Source organism: Malurus melanocephalus, unplaced genomic scaffold (assembly GCF_030028575.1).
Source record: "Malurus melanocephalus ecotype Western Australia unplaced genomic scaffold, MMel_1.1 scaffold_158, whole genome shotgun sequence".
In the NCBI taxonomy this organism is placed as follows: domain Eukaryota; kingdom Metazoa; phylum Chordata; class Aves; order Passeriformes; family Maluridae; genus Malurus; species Malurus melanocephalus.
In genome coordinates, this window is record NW_026623390.1 from 1,499,506 (window position 1) to 1,518,105 (window position 18,600).

Here is an 18,600-nt window from a genome sequence, read left to right on the forward strand (position 1 = left end):
AGGGTGTGAAGTGATTGTGCTCTTCAGATCAGCCTTTTAAGTTTGTGTGCAAGATTGACGATTTTGTCATCCTGCTTTTTTATGAGGTGTTGAATGGATGCTTAAGAAGACAGCACTTATCAGTGATCATCAAAGTTTAAAAAGAACTGTTTGTACCAGCAGTCTAAAGATACCAGGTCTTAACCAGGTTAGAGATAGTCAAGTATTAAAGATGAAAACACTGTGAAAGACATATATCAGGTGSTTGCACTGCAGCAGGCCATAGTTTATATACGTGTGCTAGAGTAGAGACCTTGTTGCATGCTTTTACTGCATACCTTTGATGAAGAAAKAAATGTACACAATAGGTAAGACAAAGTATAAATATAGTACTCAAATTTAAGTGGTTCACATAGCATTGTAGCAAGAATAATACTGTTATTTAATGGTGTATTTTTGATTGGTTATAATTTCAGATGAATTAAATATACAAAATTATTTAAGTCAGAGAAAGAAAAAAAAAATTAATGGATAAAGCAGTGAACTGGTGATCAAAGGTCACTGAGTTCTTTTCAGCCACTAAACTGCTGGCCTTAACATCTTCTATAGTAACAATTTGCAATTAATTTCTCTTTACTCCGAGACTGTCAAACAACAATTGTTATAACAATTCAATAAATAGTTTGCCTGAAAAAGTTTAGAGAGTATTTTGTTTACAAAGTATCCACCAGGTTACAAGCTATTCAAAATGGCCCATCAAATCATACACARCATTGTCCCAAGCTATATAAGTATTAAAGTCAGAGACCTGCCTTTTATTTGATCATATCCAGGCTGGTTATGACAAAAATTTCTGGAGAAAAAAAAGCTACAAGGGACAAAAAAAGAGATAGGAACTTTAAGGAATTTTAGATATGCATCTCTTTTCGCTTTGCATTGGTTTTCCTTATACTGATTACCCATACCATACAGCTGCCCTGATCTACTTCTTAAATGTTCATTCTGTTCCCARGGTCCTCATTAAGTTTTTTTACAAAAGTGATTATTATGGTCAAGTAACATCAGGAATATTTGTGGCATTGCAGAAGAAAACTGCTGAGAGTGTTGAYGAGTAACTACCACCAAACGTAATTATGTGAAAAAGAATGATCATTATAGCTGTCCAGAGGTAATCTTTCATTATAAACATGTGGATCCCACATTTTAAAATACCATGGATTCCTTTTTCCTGTGAGGCAAAGACAGACGTAAACCATTAGAACCAACAACTAATTGATGTTGTGGATTAGTGTGYTTGGCAACTTTTTGATTTGCAGGGAAAACACTAAATATCCCTTTTTTCCCCCCCAGAGAAACATAGCAGTATCAGAATATGGCTATAAACTGTACTTGGTCATGGTATTTTAAAGATGAACCTGTAGAATTCTGTGGGTTTTTTTCTGTTTTACCCCTTTGCTAGTTATTTATGCCCACAGAGATTCAGGAGAGGATCCTGCCTGCCACAGGCAGCTCAATGCACACTGCCAAGCTTCGTGGTAATTATGCAGGTAGTTATGCTTCTGTCTCCTACCTTCCACAAGATCAGTATTTGAGATGAGGAAATGGCAGACCATATTTTTCCAGTCCTGTTTTCTTGCACAAAGGGGAGCCAAGATCCATCACAAGAACACATGAGCCCCAAAATGAAACAAAACTGATGAAAAAGAACTGTTGTCCCACTTTGATGTGGAGCTGAGCAGCCTTAGCTACAACAACAGCCACAGTATGTGTCAGACAGCCTCAGCAGCAGGCAACAAACTTGTCATTTGGATGAAGATTKTTGGTAGACATATTGCAGAGGACATCTGCAGCACATTGTGTTTTCTGTCTCACAATCTCTATCTTCATAAKAGTTCACAATGCTTCATAAGAGTTTTTTTCATCTTTTGTACATACTCTGGSCACTTTAGCACTTAGACTCACTTCTATCTGCTCATACTTGTCAGAGTCTAAATTGGGCTGCAATTCAATTTGCAAATATATTATCTGCTAGCTAATTTCTGCCCATTCACTCTTTTGCCAATACACTCCACCCAACTAGAAGCTGCTCCCTTCCCCAGGAGAGAAAGGGCAGATTGCAGGTGATGTACAGACACTTCTGTCATGTATTTMGACTTCCTTCTGCAGTGCAATTTTGTGTTATCCCTCCCTAGTCTGTTAGGATGGACATTAAATGGAACAGCCTTRCCTCTATCCAGTTTCTTCCGGTTAAAATTATTCCCTTTGAATCTTATACAAACGGTAAAATGAAAGAGGTGAAAATAATAATCATGAATTATTAAATGATAACTTGGGATTTCACCCAGGTTTAAATAGGCAGGTCCACAGAGCCCTCAGAAAATTTATTGAGCTGTACTACCTACTTATAAGCTTTCCATTCTCCTGAATGTTTCTGTGGAGACATGGAAATTTAAGATTTGGCAGAAATCCCGAGTGCCTGGTCCTGTCTACAAAATGGAAACATACATGGACTGCCAAGTTTCAATTGGGATTTGGATTAGGATCCAAGGTTCCTTATAAACACATGAAGTAATCATTCTGCTCAAGTCAGTACCCATCAGGCCTTAGTTAGAACATTGGTCCAGTCTTGGGCACCTCACTTCAAAAACATCAGCCAATTGGAAAGAGACCAAAAAGAGAGCAATAGAACGTCTAGAAAATATACTACTAGAACTGACTGCAAAAACTTGGATTGTTTAGACCTTAGGGGTTTAGGTTGATTTGTTTTCTATTGAGAGTTATTTCCAAGCCAGATCATTTCAATGATTTTGTTTATAGTGCTGCTCCCCAAACAGTTATATTTGAAGGGTTGGTGAACTTCAGCACAGAGGCAGAAAAGGTATCAGGGGGAAGGGAGGGCTAAACTCCTTTAACCACCTTTGTCAAGAGATCTAACAAATCAGATAACTACAACCCTGCATCTAATCACAGGTACCATGCTGTGGTGGTGGTGGTGGTGGTGTTTTGTTTTCCTTTTCATTCTCTTGGCATATGAATCACTACTGTTCCTTGTACTGTATGAGTCGTCACTTATAGCTCCTCTGTCCCCAAAACAAATCAGATAATGTATTCCTACACTGTCTGTGTCTAATCTAAAAGTTACCAAATCTTGCAGTGTTGGGGTCAAGCAGGCTGAGATGTTCAGACATCAACATTTTCCATCAACATTCATGCAGCTCTTTATATGTTTTCCCATCTTGGCTCAAAACACAGAGCTCAAGAAATCTGAGCTCTGATTAACAGAACTAGGTACAGTTGGCTCTATGTGTAACCATCCCATCCCAACAGCATGAATTAAATCCATCTGAAGGAAGCAAACATGTTTATATTCCCTAGCACTTTGGCTAAATCAGATTACATGCTTGTGTGTTAGTGATGAAAGTGACAGACATGGTGTCCTTGAAGGAACAACTGAATTCATCGTAACTGACAGCACAGATGTGTCCTCAAAGTCACTTAACCTTTCCTTTGCTTCAGTTTAACCCATCCAGCTTTGGAAACTTAGTAAAGGGAGTGTGATGTTTAGAACTGTTCTTTGAAGTTGTCTGTCTTCACTGACAAGAGGGAAAAATATAGGCTAACAGTGATCCTGATTTAATTGTTTCTGTTCCATGTCAGGATGTACACTAGCTAAATTGATTCCTGCCAATCTTGCAGCTAAACTTCAGCTCCTCCTTTGCTAACCAACACCTCTCACTGTTGATCACCAAGAGGTTCTGCCATCCCAGGTATCCTGCTGCTGRCACCCTTCCATTTGCTTGGCATACAGAGAACCATCAGTTGAATCATCTATGCTCTGCTCTAAAATTAAAGCCATAAAAGCAATAGATGATGAAAGGGGAATTGGTACAGACCATGTGGATCTGAGACCASGTTCTAATAATGAGTTTTTTACATGATTTTTATAGGCTATGGGTATTTCACCTTATGCTGATACTATGCTGATGTGGGAAAGCTTAGAGGTTTTGTCACSATAAACTTCCAGAAGTTTAGATACATGTCTCAGGCTTATCCAAATGCTTTAGATGTGGGAACTGGACAGGAAAGTTCATGGGACATTAGTATTTTGGCTCTAGTTGATCTAAATATGGCACATTAACAGATTGCTTTGTGTACAGTACAGTTCACTTCTCCAGCTCAGTACATTCACTTATGATTTGAAATAGAAATGACTGCAGTCTAGAAACATACTAAATATTAATAAAAAAAACACAGAACTGATTTAACTTTAAATAAACTTTTATTTTTAAGTCGAAATTTAGGTTATCATTCAGGTTGGTTATTACATTTGAGAATTCTGCCCATAACTGTGGCATAACAGGTTGTGAGATTTGTACCTTAAGCTGCCTTTCAAAGTCAAGCAYGAAGTCTGCAAGATTGCCTTTAGTGGAACTACTTTGGTTCACTGAAAATGCTTTCAAAGGCAAGTCGTCCTTRCAATCTTCAGTTTCCTAGGTTTGTTTTATCTMTGGATCCATCATCCTCCTTTTTCTGTTATCACTWAATGCAGATAAAAAGTAGGAATGTCAGTATAATTGTCTTTGGGGATATTTTCAACTTTCACCAACTAATTGGTGAAACAGAGTGGAAACAGAGGCAGTGGCTTCATGTACCTTAGCACTTCRTGCTTCCATGGCTACATCCAACAAAGCCATTTGCTTTGACCCACTTTTTTTCAAGCCACCTACTAAAGTGCATTTTGGGCTACCATGTTTTCACTGTTATGCGTGAAGACCAGCTTGTTTTGACTCAGGCCAGTGGCAGTCAAAGGCACCCCTTCAGAGAAACTCCCTATAGGGCACAGAAGTTCTGAAAAGTCAGTTTAGTCTCACCTGCAGTGGCACAAAGTCCTGTCTTCTCCACTTACCTGCCAAGAGCTGCAGCTTCCTTCATGGGCTCAGCAGCTTCTTGTCTCCWTTTGGGAAACCAGAGAGTTTCAGAAGCTCTCAGTCATCATCACATCCTGTCCAGCTGAACTTACTCTACATCTGCAATATTTTTGCAAGCAGGAGAAAACACAAAGGAGGGAGGGATTGTTTGTGGATTTCTACATAAACAAGAAAATCTCAGAAAGGTGCAGGAAGATGCGTGGTGATCCTGTTCTTCTACAGTGAGAGGACTGCAACTAGTGCTGGAGATGTTTTAAATGTGTTTATGAGAACTCCTTACACAAATGACACAGCTACAGAAAAATTACCATTGCYTCACATTGCAAAGAAGTTGAACTTGATCCCAGAATCAAGTGTTTCTTGTTGCAGAGTGTGTTTGTATCCACWGCCCTACTGCTTTGACAATAGAACTGATTTTCTATCAAGTCATCTTTCCTAAGAATTGCTTGACATAATTTCACTCAGTTTCTAGGATACTTAGTAATTTTTTTGCTTCATATTATTAGCATTTTTATAGAGCATAGGGCATTTTGAATGAACATACCTAATCAAGTAGGTGAAATTTTCACTTGCAYTTTTACAGTCCCTCTGTGCAAAGCAGGAAGACAAACAGTCAGGTTTCTGTTGCCTTGTAATATGTATAATGATCACTTTTATAAACTATAAAAATACGGTTTATTTAAGTTAAATATATTTAGGTTCTATTGGGAATATGTTTAAAGCCTTTGGAACCTGTAAAGAGTGCACATGCATAGCTACAGGGCACATCTCAAGTTGATATTTGAAATCATTCTAATTAAAATGAATTAGAAATKGTTTGGGTAGTGAAAGCTATGCTTTTACAGTGGATGTGGTCAATGGGGATTAGTTGTAATTGTTGGAGTTTACAAAGTTTATGGCTGTAAAATAATAGTGTGCTATCTGGTTTAAAACCATAATAGAGGCCAGAGCATTTTTTGCAATTAATTTATTTTCATTTCCAAGTTCCTAAGAAGCACGAAACCAGAATAAATAGCTCCTAAGGCTTTAATCCCAATAACATTAATTGTTTGGATTGCTTATTATCAAAAATAATTACAAGTCACAATATATCATGGAAATTTTTTACTTTACGCRTCTTCTTGAAGTCTTAAGGCATGGAAATACAAAAGCCCAAGCAACTGTATAAAATCAAATGGAAGAAGTATGCAAGAAAGCATATTGAAATGCCTTTTTTATTTCAGTCTTAGAGAAACAAACTAAAATTGGTGGAAATAGAATTAGAATTTAAAAAAAAAAATAAATAAAGGGAAGAGGAGTGGGAAGATATTGCAGTTTTAAATTTCATACTGTATGTCTCAATTTCTTTTTCTGAATTTCATAACACTTCAAGAATAATCAAATACATTATACTTATTTTTATTCAAATTCAATTATTTCAAAGTTCTGGAAAGTTCTTAGGCCTTCTTGCAGATTCACGTCAGATGAGTCGATGCTCTCCTACTGACCTTTGAAATTTGTCTACATTGCTGAAACCAATGAAAGGTTCCTACTGTCTTCAAAAGCTTTTTATCAAATTAGAGATTCTTCTCCTCGAAAAATCTGTAAATAACACCAAATAATTTGCGATCTAGACAAAATCTAGATTGTAACTGTGCTTGTAACTAGCAGGTTTCTCCAGTGAAATCCTGGAGTACAGAGAGTAGCAAAGTATCAAATTAGGTGCCTATTACCCTTCAYCCAAAAGAAATACTGAAGAATACGCAAAATTGTCAATGAAAATTATAGATTTTTCACCTTTCAGGTACACAGGACATACTCAGTGAGAGCATCATTAGTGATGATAATGTCAAACTGATAACARTTTGGAAGAATTCTGCTATATTTCTAAAACTAAATAGCTTAACTAGGTATAATCAAGCTAGTAATTGTAGATATAATGCAAATTTCTCCTCATTTCTGTTCATGACCTCCTCACAGTTGCTCCACCAGGAATATAATGGAGTGTGAGGTTGCAAACAAACTTCAGCAGAAAAACCAGACATATTTTCATTGATTATATTAATACTTCTGTTGCTTTAATTTTAGTACTGAAAAGCAGTGATATCCACTATTTAAAGGCATGATACTTAAAATGAGTTAATTCTGTACAAGTTTCTCATTTAAACACTGTTCTCCTCCAGATGTRAGTGTAATTGTTAATTGAAATAGTCTAATATGATATCACTGTTACAAGGATATTATGGCAAAATCCAGCTCAGTTTAATCCCTTTCAACATAAAAATTCATAATGGCACACGTTATGCCAGTTTTTGTGGGGTTTTTGCTTCTTTGTAGATAGGTTTGGGGTTTTGTCTTATTACTGGTTTTGTTAGAAATGGACTCAGACTAGTTTTATTGGTGCCACAGTTCAGTTCTGTAGAAAGAATTAACTGAATTCTTCTCATCCCTTTTTGGCATGGAAAGCACAAAAAAGAAAGTGCCAGTCGTGGTGTTATAGCAGTGTTAGCATCACATTCCTGCCCTCTAGTAATACACCATCCACACCTTAGTACACTTTACTCTGATTTTGAGCTCAATTKTTCTAGTAGATGTCCCCTGGAAGAGCTACTCCATCCTCTATAACAATGCTAGGASTGCCTAAGAAAATCAAGAAAGCAACTTTGGCTATTTTTTGCTGTGAAATAAGCAACATTTTAAGAATTCTACAAAGAAAATAGACCTCAGCATGCGTGGACTCACTGGCCTGCCTCTATCAATAGCATGGCACTGTTATATGTAAGCTCAGCATGAAGACCAAATTAAGGAGGATGGTTTTGCCCTTCCTGTAATTTCCCTTCTGGTACACCCTTAGTGATCACTGAGTTAGCCAGGCTTTTCATCCATTGTCAGGAAAACAGAAATGTTGGAGCCAGGCATGCAATCTAATACCCCAAATCAATATGCACCTGGACAGAAAACAGAGATGAAAAGGTATATTGCCCATTGCTGATCCCTTGGACCATCCAGTGTCACAGAAAGAATCTGTTTTAAAGAGGTGGGGGGGAATCATATTTATTACAAACAGAGCAAAATGTTTTTGGTATCTGAAAGAAAAAGATAGTGTGGCCATAAGAGTTAGTCTTACTGTTGTCAACACTCTTGCCAAAAGTGAATTTATCAGCTCAGCCCAGCCAAGAGATTTAGTGTAACTAAATGTCTGACAAGGAATAAATTGTTTACCACGGGTATTGAAGACTGGGGAAACTCTAATGTTCTGTTGACATATGCTATATATTTAATTTGATGTTGTGGTTTCAATGTCTCTTCTGATAAATTTTAGTAAAATCTATGCTAAAAAATGGAGTTGTTTCAGTATCTATGGGGTTTAAAATACAGTGTTATCAAAGGAAACAGGTTAATTGAAAAAATGTTTATGTATATTCTTGCAATGGTTCAAACAATAATTTTGCTGAATTTTTTTGTTCAGTTGGTCCTAAAATTTACAATTTTCTTATTTTTCAGATTTWTTCTTTTCTATAGTGAGAAAATCTGGTAACAAAGTGATTAAATAGCTCAATTTTTGTTTTTTAGGCATATTGGAGATAACATCAGTAGAAATTGGAGTTGTGGCAGTTAAGTCTATTAAAAGCAACTACTATTTAGCCATGAACAAGAAAGGAAAAGTCTACGGCTCTGTAAGTACCTTTTTTACATTCCAAATGGATTTCAGTCGTTCAGCACAGCTCCCTCTCTTGCCTATTGAAAACACTGTCTGTGTATTGCTACTAATTAGAGCTGAAATGAGCTGTTAATCAAAATTTCCTCCTCTGATAAACCAGGATCACCTCTCTCTGTGGATGGAGATCATTTATCTCCTTTCACATCTCTCCACAAGCTTCCTGTTGTTTGCTAAGCTTGTGTCACACCAACACAAATGCTGGGATTTATCGTCACTGCTTCGGTCACATTTCTTATTAAGGAGTGCTCAGTGGAGAGGGTCCTACAAAATGTGATCTTCAGGACTTGTTTTCCCTGTTTTCTCTGCAGTAAAGTCACATTTAGCAGTAATTCAAGGGTGGGGGTATGGGGATAAAGTGTTCCTGAAATCATGGAATCCTGAGCTGATGAAGTAAACAGACTGAACCACCAAATTAAAACTTTGAAGAAGATTCCTAGAGTACCATTCCCTAAATTGACTATATTGATTAATGAATGAGATTATGGACAGAACAGAGAGAYATGAACTTAAATGTCAGCAAATAAACTTTGTTTGAGCAGAATTCAGGTAACATTTGAAAGTTGTTCATAGATCCTTTTTTTCTATCTGTAAATCTGGGGTTTCTGATACTTTTAGGGAAAAAAAAAAGTTCTAAACACCAAACCTCAAAAGCAATCAGCCAGACAAAAACACACCAACCCAGGAAATCTCAGTAACCATCCAAATATTTTTAATAGATAGCAATATGATCTATAAACATGACAACTATATTCAAATATATCTTCATACATCCCATGATTACACAAACACAAAATTGTTCTGCCATTACATCAGGTTTTACATCTATTTTTGCAATGTTTTGCCATTTCCTGGAAAGGTTATGAGCCAATCTGCAGGTTGCTTAATGCTCAGATCACCCATATGGTTTACAGAAAGAAGTTCACATATAGGGACTCAGTTTATTGTTAAGCAATGTAGCCAGATCTCCTATTTCTGATGAAAAGAATGAAGTAATGATAATCTCAAGTGAGACTCAAGGTCTTCTTGAGTCATCTTACCCTCTTTCTTAGTGAAACATTTGTACATGGCATGTTTAATGCATAAAAGCTGTATAAACTGTCCTTCCTCACCTACACTGGCTAGTCACTTCTGGTTCAATAATATCTGGTTTTCTAAACTCTGTGACATTTTCAAAAAAATCACATTAAGGAAACAAAGAAATTTCTCATAAACTCCTGTAGATGCAGATTTTAATTTCTAGATTTACACTGGCCAGAAATATAGGAACATCAGTGCTTAGTCCTGCTCTATTGAGAAACAAAACTGTGTACTGAGTCCTTGTTCACGGGTATGCTTCTGTACATAGKTGAAGGTTTCAGCATAAATTACCACCTTCAATTCACACATCTCRGTTTACAATGTGCAAGGTAGTCATTAGTGATGGTCCATCCCAAAGCCCMAGGTTTCCTTACCCTAGCTGTAAGCCATGGCTGGTGTGGTGAGAGTCTGTCCCAACGCTATATATGTACAAAAGACATTGAAGCAGCTTTCGTGTACCATAGATGGAAACTGCTGCCATAAGATTCAGTAATTCATAGTGCATTAGAAATAGTGTTGACAGGAAGATACGAATGTGGGAAGCCTTTTTTTTTAAATCCAGCTGAGATAATTTTTCAATATTCACATCATAAAATCACAACATAATGATTTATCAAAACCTTTTCCATAATACTTCAGCGATTTCAAGAATGCTTCTGTTATTATTTTTCCCATAATCCCCGGATTTGCAGTTAACCTCATATTACTACAACGTGGCAGCTTGCAGATGGATATGAATACCAGAACCAATAAAAATTGTAAAAACACCCTTAAGCACGTGCACAATGGACACTGGTGCAAGCTTATGCTGAAATTTATTTGAAATGAGCAATGCAGTCCTGTGCAGCACTCAGACCCCTGCCAGTAAGATTTCTTAAGCACATCACAACATCATCTTTTCTCTATTATCTAAGAGGAGCAGTAAAAGTTGGATTTGAGTACAATTCTGCATCTGGRAAAACAAGTAAASATGGTTCTAAGTTAATCAAATACTATTCCATTGGACTGATTTTAGTTAAAATGAAGGCAAGAAGACTCACTGTTATTAYCTTATTTCTTTAGAAAAATAAGATGTTGYCAGATAGGAGAAGTTACTATGATTTAGAACTGTAATTTCTGACTGCCTGCCTTTTTAATACCTTGACTCCAGAGGTGACATATTACAGAAAATAACTATTAAATTATCTATATGTAGCTTTGTGAGTACAGGCAAAGTCAATAGTGGTTTTGTAAAGACTCTTGCCTTGATAGTATCTTCCTCACTGATCATTGTTCAAATAATTACCAATCCTAAAATTAAAGATCACTTCGGGAGCCAAATTGAATTTGAATATGTGCAATTCTGTTAAGCATGTATTCCATGGTCATAGAAGCAACTAAGTGAAACATAAATTATACATACAAAATTCTTACTGTATTGAAGTACTTAACATTAAATAGTCAAAAAATTCTTATTCAAATAATAGGTATGGAAAATGTATCTTAAATAGTCTTATACTCTGTTTTATTAATGTGGATACTTTTATATGTTTATTAGACAAATATCTAAGGATTCTGACTGTAATGAAAGTTTTGATGTCCCTGAAGTTCTTAACCATACCATGAAAATTTAYTTGTTATTCAGACTTATTTCTTGTCTTGCTCATGATCACATTAAAAATAATGCATGTAGTTAGYATATCATTCTCTGAGATTCGGACCCGTTTCTGCCTGAGCTGTGAAATGACATCTTATTTTCTGAAATGCAGAAACAACAAAATGCTACTTTTTCATTTTAATTTAATTATGTTTTAAACACCCCACTTTTAAAAGCCTTCTAAATGCAATATAAACAGCTCATTAAAATTGGATGATTTATATGTAGGAATTTCTTGCTGATGCAAAGAAGTATTCTTGGCTTCAGTATTGAAAAGTATATCTGTGTAAAAGTACATTTAACYGTATAGAAAAAAAGTAGTCTCTCCTACATTCTCCCTCAGGCTTGTGTTTTTTATTCCTTCTAACAGACTGACAACTGGCTCTTCTTTAAAAATAGAAAAACTTAATGCCTGATACCATACACAAAATTACTTCCGACCTTGTTTATCAACAAGACACGGGATCATTCATGATTCYTTTTTAGGCTAAGCACCTCTTCAGGTCAGCCAAGTGAATAGGTCTCACATGAATTGTGATAGCAGCATAAGAGTGATTTGCACCTATCCAAAAAAAGGCCTTTTTATTGACCAGTGTGGTCTAAGTATTCTTACTTTAAAGAAGAAGTAAGCTATTCTATCCATATTTGTTTAACATATGGTATCAATAATCTCGTTCAAGATATTTAAGAGTTATTTTTGTTAGAACTGAAATATGATTAATGATGCAAGATTGCTTCCTCATACTTTCAAGTTTATGAGTGAGAATTTGATTTAATATTGTTGCCATATTCCAACAAAGAGAATTTGATTTTCAGCTCTTACTGAATTATATAATTTAACTGCTATATCTACTCATTGAGTAATTAATTATATCTTTTGTTAGTTTCATTTTTTGAGGTCTAACTGAAGTTACTTTTTATGCTGTGGAAAGAGTGAAAGTTTTACAATTTCTATGCACTGTAGAATCCTAAAAGTGTTTCACATACAGAACACTAAAATGTTTTGAAACATTTTCTAAAGTATTTRCCTTCAGTATGCTGAAATATTGTGTTTGTTCTGAATTTGTGGGCTTTTTCTTCTTTTAACAGAAGGAGTTCAATAGTGATTGCAAATTGAAGGAGAGAATAGAAGAAAATGGATATAATACATATGCATCCTTAAATTGGAAGCACAATGGAAGGCAAATGTTTGTGGCCCTGAATGGGAGGGGAACCACGAAGAGAGGACAGAAAACAAGAAGAAAAAACACTTCAGCTCACTTTCTTCCTATGGTTGTCATGGCATAGATGAATGGACTATTTTTTGATGAAGTTGAACCAAAGGCTGTTGTGTCAAGAATATTTGATAATACTCTTAAAAGGTAGGCACAGAAAAGTAGCACAGACATCTGCATGTTTGAAATGAGAGCAGGGGAAGCCTTTGAAGGTTTTGTACTTATTGCTGGCACATGAAATACCTTTATTTAGTTCGTTGTATCTTATAATCAAAATGCAAGCTGGATCAAAGGGGATGGAATTTATTGCCAGTGTGAACTTTTTTTTTTTTTTTTTTTTTAATCACTGCAACAGACCTTGATGGACATAAGGCAATCTGTTGTGTGATCTTCATGGGGAATGCTATTTATGGAATACTAACTCATATCAAAGTCCTTAATTGCTCATTCAAGCCTAATGATTCAATGAACAGTTAGACACACAAGCATTTACTGGAAGCACTTGGGTCATATGCACAAATAATGACATTTCTGGAGAAGCCTTGTGGACGAATGGATAGGATAAGCAAAGTAGTGTATAGCTGTTCTAACAAAATGAATAGTATGGTTTGCTTGTATGTCCTAAATTCACTTCTTTTTATTTCTCTCTAAGTTATTTATTTAATAGGATGTTAAATATCTTTTTTATTTGAAAYGTTTCCTCATTTGCTTTTTTCTTATTTTCCCTTTTTCTTAGTACTTCACAGAGAGGCGGATAGATTAAAATGTCAAAACCTCAGAAGTACTCAGAAAATAGGTATTAGACAAGGCTTTAAAGGCAGAATTTAGCGTGTATAATCCACTTTTTTCCTAAACTGTCTTGCACTTAAGCAAAAGACCAAACAAGCAGTGCTTGGATTTATGGTATTAGGTGTYTTTATATTGGAGAAATTTTTGTACTTATCAGCACTCATGAACAAACTTCAAGAAATACTTTGTTCAAAGGGTCTTTCTGCTATTTTGAAATTGAGAGGAGGGGCCACATCTGTACTTGGGTGTCAATGCATCTGTGTGCACATTCATCTGAATTTGATTTCAGTTTGGAGCTAGGATCTGACACACTGCAACTGGTGTGACATTCTGCAATACACGTTGGGCTGGAACCTGGATGAGGGCAGCCCGTTAAAATCACTTGGATTGCAAGCATTAAAATAAAACAGTAAAGTGTCATTCCTAAGTGTGATGTTTGGCCTCTGAAGAGTAAGCAAGAAAGCAAGTCCTGCACTCCTTATTCAATTAACACTCTCATTCAAACCATTTGCCGTTGGTACCAACTTGTAGAATCACAGGCACATAGTGGGAGCGATATCTAACTGAGGGCTGCTAGACAGGAGATCCAAAATCATGCTCATGCGTTTTTCAGAGATTATTACTCACATGTATATTCTATATGAGAGCCAACTGAAAAGCTGTGCTGGTTTCCAGCTTTAGCATGCYTTGCATAACCGTCACAGTAGCTGAAGGCTCAAAATACATAATATCCAGCACATTTTCATGAAGTGTTACTCATCCCATGGCTTAACTTGAGCAACTGCAGTATAATAAAGTTAAGCATAATATGAAGTCTGTTCAATTAAAGGTACATAAGGTTTGTTTTATATTTTGCTTTACTCGGTAATTTTAGAGAGCTCTGGATAGCTCACCAGTGTAACCATATTGAGATTCATTTTGTTAGAGCAGATAAATAGAAAACAGTACATCAAACAATTTGTACCACTGTCTTCACATTGTATTCCACTAAATAAATAAATAAGCCTTTGCAGTGTCTTTAGTAAGAAACAAAAGTAGTATAATATTATTTTGTTTTAAATACTTTAACTGATAACTATAAGATTATATTGATGCTGCAGTTTATCTTCAATATTTCTTGTTGTGAAAAAGTTGGTTTTATTTTTATTGTTTGGAGACTGTATTTTGGTACAAAGGAGAGCCTTGCTTAATGTGTCTTTTTGAGAATGTTTAACCTCTATAAAGGCTGGTGTTGTTGGAATCTTCTATAACTTATTTAAGTCAATGTTTAACCAGCACTTCAATCTTAATCTGTTATTTAAATATTAGCTGTTTTTAAAGAAAAAAAAAAGCAAAAAAAAAAGCTTTCCCATAAAATACAAAATGGTCAGATTATATTTCCTGTCCTTAAATAAAGTCAGCTGTTTTAAAACTAGGAATTCATTGAGAGACAACATATTTTTAGTTGATAGCTGATGTTGTATTTCATGGTACTTTATCTCCAGTTTTCTTCTTCACAAATGACTTTTTTCTAGAAAGAGAAATAAGAATTTCAGATTATAAATGTAATTGCAGCTCACAGCAAAACTTAACTATAAAGCAAGTTTCTGTTGTTTAAATTTATAATCAGTAATTAAAACTGACAAGACATAATGGACCACCCATACTGAACCTTCAGTATGAATTTGGACGAATGCAGTATTGAATGACCACTTAAAGAGCATTTAGGGTACAAATGAAATTCTTTTCTTACAAAATTACCTAGATGACTTGGTCAGGGGAGGATTATGCATAAATATTATCATAGTACTCAAAACACCATGCTGCTCAAATGACAAGATCAGGAAATCTTACTTTCCCAAAGTGAGCCAGGAGCCATTTGTGACATAAATAGTGGTTTCTGAAAATTAACCAAAATAAAAAACCCTTGAAGGAATCAATGATTCCTGTATGTTTGGTATACTGTAACACCCACTGTAGTGGGAGCAAACTGCAGATCTTAGAGTATCCCAGGTCTTCAACCATAAGCTCTGTTTTCTGTCACCCTGAGCATAACAGTCTCCTGAGTAAAAAGGAAAACAGGGGGAGGGGTTTAGAAAATAAAAGGGATACCAAAATCACTGAGCAACAATGTATAGTATGTTATATTTAAATAAAAATAATAAAATGTGGGGATTAGAGAATAAAAGTATTGTCTTTGTTTGTTTTATTAACCTGAAATTGTACTGCACAATAAAAATAAAAAAGAAAAAGATCTGTTTTACTGCAGGCTGTGATTTYGTGCTGTATAACCCCCAAGCAAAAATAATTTGAACATTTCAAAGCATTTTTAATACTTTGTACGTGTGAGGCCACTATCTCCACACTAATAACAAAATGCTTCAGATTCTTCCTGTATTTGAGTCCACCTAGTTTTATACAGTRGAATAAAGTATGAATTTAGAGGAAGCATGTTTGATGAAGGATTGATGGGGTTTAGGACAAAGAGCATGTATTCACATTTTAAAGTAAACTTTAGATTTGGAAAAATAGTTACATTTTGTATAAGATTTCGTTCAAGACATTGCAGCCTCTGAATGTCACTAAAGGTTAGCAAGCTTTAGAAGTACAATTTTGTAGTTCATGCCCCTCCTCAAACTGTGTCTAGTCACACAAACTGTCATAGCTTTCAAGGAGCGATCTTGAAACTCAYGTACAACCCTTCTTTTGAAGTATCAAGTGTCATTATTTACTCCATTAAGTTAGACTGTGRGACCAAATTCCTCTTCCTAATTTCCTCTTAAATTGGAGAAAGAAAAGTATAACACGTAACACTCTCTGCTCCAGCTAGTCAGTGTGTCAACACTGATGGTATTTTTCAGAAAAAGATCCTTGACTGAAACAATTTCAGTATAACTTCAAGAAAAGAAAGAAAATATGTAAAGAAAAGTTGTTTCCCATGGCATTGTTAGCAAAAATGTGGTGGAACAGGCTGCCAGGAAAGTTGTGGATTGCCCCAACTGGGAGGTGCTCAACGCCAGGTTGGATAAGGCCTTGAGCAGTGTGGTCTAGTGAGAAGCGTCCCTGCCTATAACAGGGATGGTTGAGACTATATAATCGTTGAGATCCATTCCAGCSCTTAACATTCTATGAATCTATTTGGCATTAACCAAACAGCGTACAGTGGCCTCACTACAGGTCCCGGTGAGGAATTTCAGGAGTGGAAATTTTTTTCATTTGTAGTGCAGTAACTTGAAGTTGCACTGAAATTGCTTCAGTCAAGGATCTTCATCTCAGAGAAAATCCTAAACTTACTCCAAGAAAACTTCCATACAGTTGAACATGAGATTCAAAAATTTTTCAATGTAAAGGTAAATATAAATCATCATTTTCATACTTTCCTGCATTAAAAATAAATTAAAAATTAAAAATTGAAGTTTTGCTTGCCTGTGTGTTCAAAAACATACATCATTGTTGTACTCCTACATGCAGTGCATTTCTTGTCCAGTTAGGGTCATGTCCTATGATTTCTTCCTTCTTTTACATGTCTCAGCAAGATTCATAGGTAATTCGCTGAGGGAACTTACACCACCGATGTCTGCAGTCAGTACCAYTAATATCACAAACAGAAGACTCATTTCTTGTTCCATGTAGAACATGACATAGAGAATCTGTAATCTTGAAGTGTTTTGATAACCCTTGTCTCCCCTGAAACTACAAACACATCTACAAGTAAACATGCACATTAGGCTCAAAAGTTAAGTGTGCATTGAGAATAACTTGGTAATTTTAACAATCACTATGCCGAAATCTTGCAAATGAAAATATATTTTCCASCTTCTTTCCTTTTCCATGGTTCACTCAAGGAAAGGAGAGACATTATTATCATTTAGTAGTAGTAGCAGTACTAGTAGTAGTCATAGTAGTCATAGTAGTAGTAGTAGTWGTGATACAATCCTCACTGCTTTTATTAATTGGCAGCCAATACATGACTTATCCTGGTCTTAGACTGAATCTTGTTTCAGTGATGAAACAGGATCAAGATATCAGCAATCTTGTAAGTGAAGGATCAGCCTCCTCTTTCTTATGGTCAGCCAAATCAACTTACTGAGTGCTGCTGATGTAGCACGCAGTTTGTACTCACTTAARTATAAGTTAATCTATAAGATTCCAACTTTGGAAGAAGAGATAGGGTTCTGCTTATCATGTTAAATTAGTGCTGTATCCTTTGCCTGACACAGACAGATAAGATTTAATCCATTTATTTGTTTAACTTATTGCTTCTTAAATGCTATGAAGTGAACAATATACTGTGAGAGAAAGGTCTTGCTGATAGCCATAATTATTACGTTTCTATGGTAATTAGGAGAGGCAGTGGGAAGGTAATGTCAGAATTCTTAAAGTGCTTTAATACAAAACCCTACAGCAAGGTTCAGGCTGTGTTCTCACTGAAAGCCACCATCAAGTTCTAGAAGAATACCTGGGCCTCCAGACTGAGGAAGTCAATTACACAGAGGTTCTGGCTGGCCCTTTACTCCCCTGACCGCTATAGTGTCTTCATCATTCTCCACATCAAAATCACAGCTTGAATCTGATTACATGTACAGATGTAGAATGTGAAGCAAATTCTATTGAGTCAGAAAGTGGCAGCAACTCAGTTTAAGTCACCTGCAGCAGACTTTCGTTTCTTCCACTCCACTCTGTAACWTTTAATATTTTCTTTGTACTTTTTGCCAGAGGCCTGACACAAAACTTTCCTCAAAGTTGTCATCTCTTCTGTTATAAAAGACACCAGTAAGATTCAGACAGTCATATGCGCTTATCCACTCAGGATTTTTAATACTTGATGCAAGCTTTTGGCCCAAGAATTACTTGGGCTTCTTAGTGCTGAACTTTAGAAATGTGCTTTAAGGAAATACTATAAAATTTCTCCATTCTTCTGTTAATCCCTCTGGCTATAATTCTGGTCTCACTGTTGAAAGCAAAACATTTTAGAAAAAACTTTTTTGTCTCTAAATTGAAGAGACATGGATTTGACAAATTATCTGCTCAGTAGAAAAAACCYTTGTGGGATGGTTGCACTCAAAGTGTTGTGTAGAGCCTTGGTCCATATTGGGGCCAGCAYTTTTTAAAACCTTTTTCTGTGACATGAACAGAGGTATTGAGTGCACCAGGCTATGTGATATGGTCAACACACTGGAGGGAAGGGATATCATCCAGAGGGACCTGGACAGGCTTGAGAGGTGGGTCCAAGAAAAAGTCATGGAGTTCAGCAAGACCAAGCACAAGATCCTTCACATGGATCAGGGCAATTCCAAG

The 18,600-nt window shown here is 35.9% G+C and overlaps 1 protein-coding gene across 1 annotated transcript in view; it reads left to right on the forward strand.

Moving 5' to 3' along the window:
- FGF10 (fibroblast growth factor 10) overlaps positions 1–14,024 on the forward strand; it is a 58,783-nt gene extending 44,759 nt beyond the window's left edge. The window contains exons 3-4 of the mRNA XM_057371815.1: positions 8,460–8,563; positions 12,410–14,024. Coding sequence (XP_057227798.1) covers positions 8,460–8,563; positions 12,410–12,607 — 302 coding nt within the window. The 3' untranslated portion in view covers positions 12,608–14,024. The remainder of the gene's footprint in view (positions 1–8,459; positions 8,564–12,409) is intronic.
- The last annotated feature ends 4,576 nt before the right edge of the window (positions 14,025–18,600 follow it).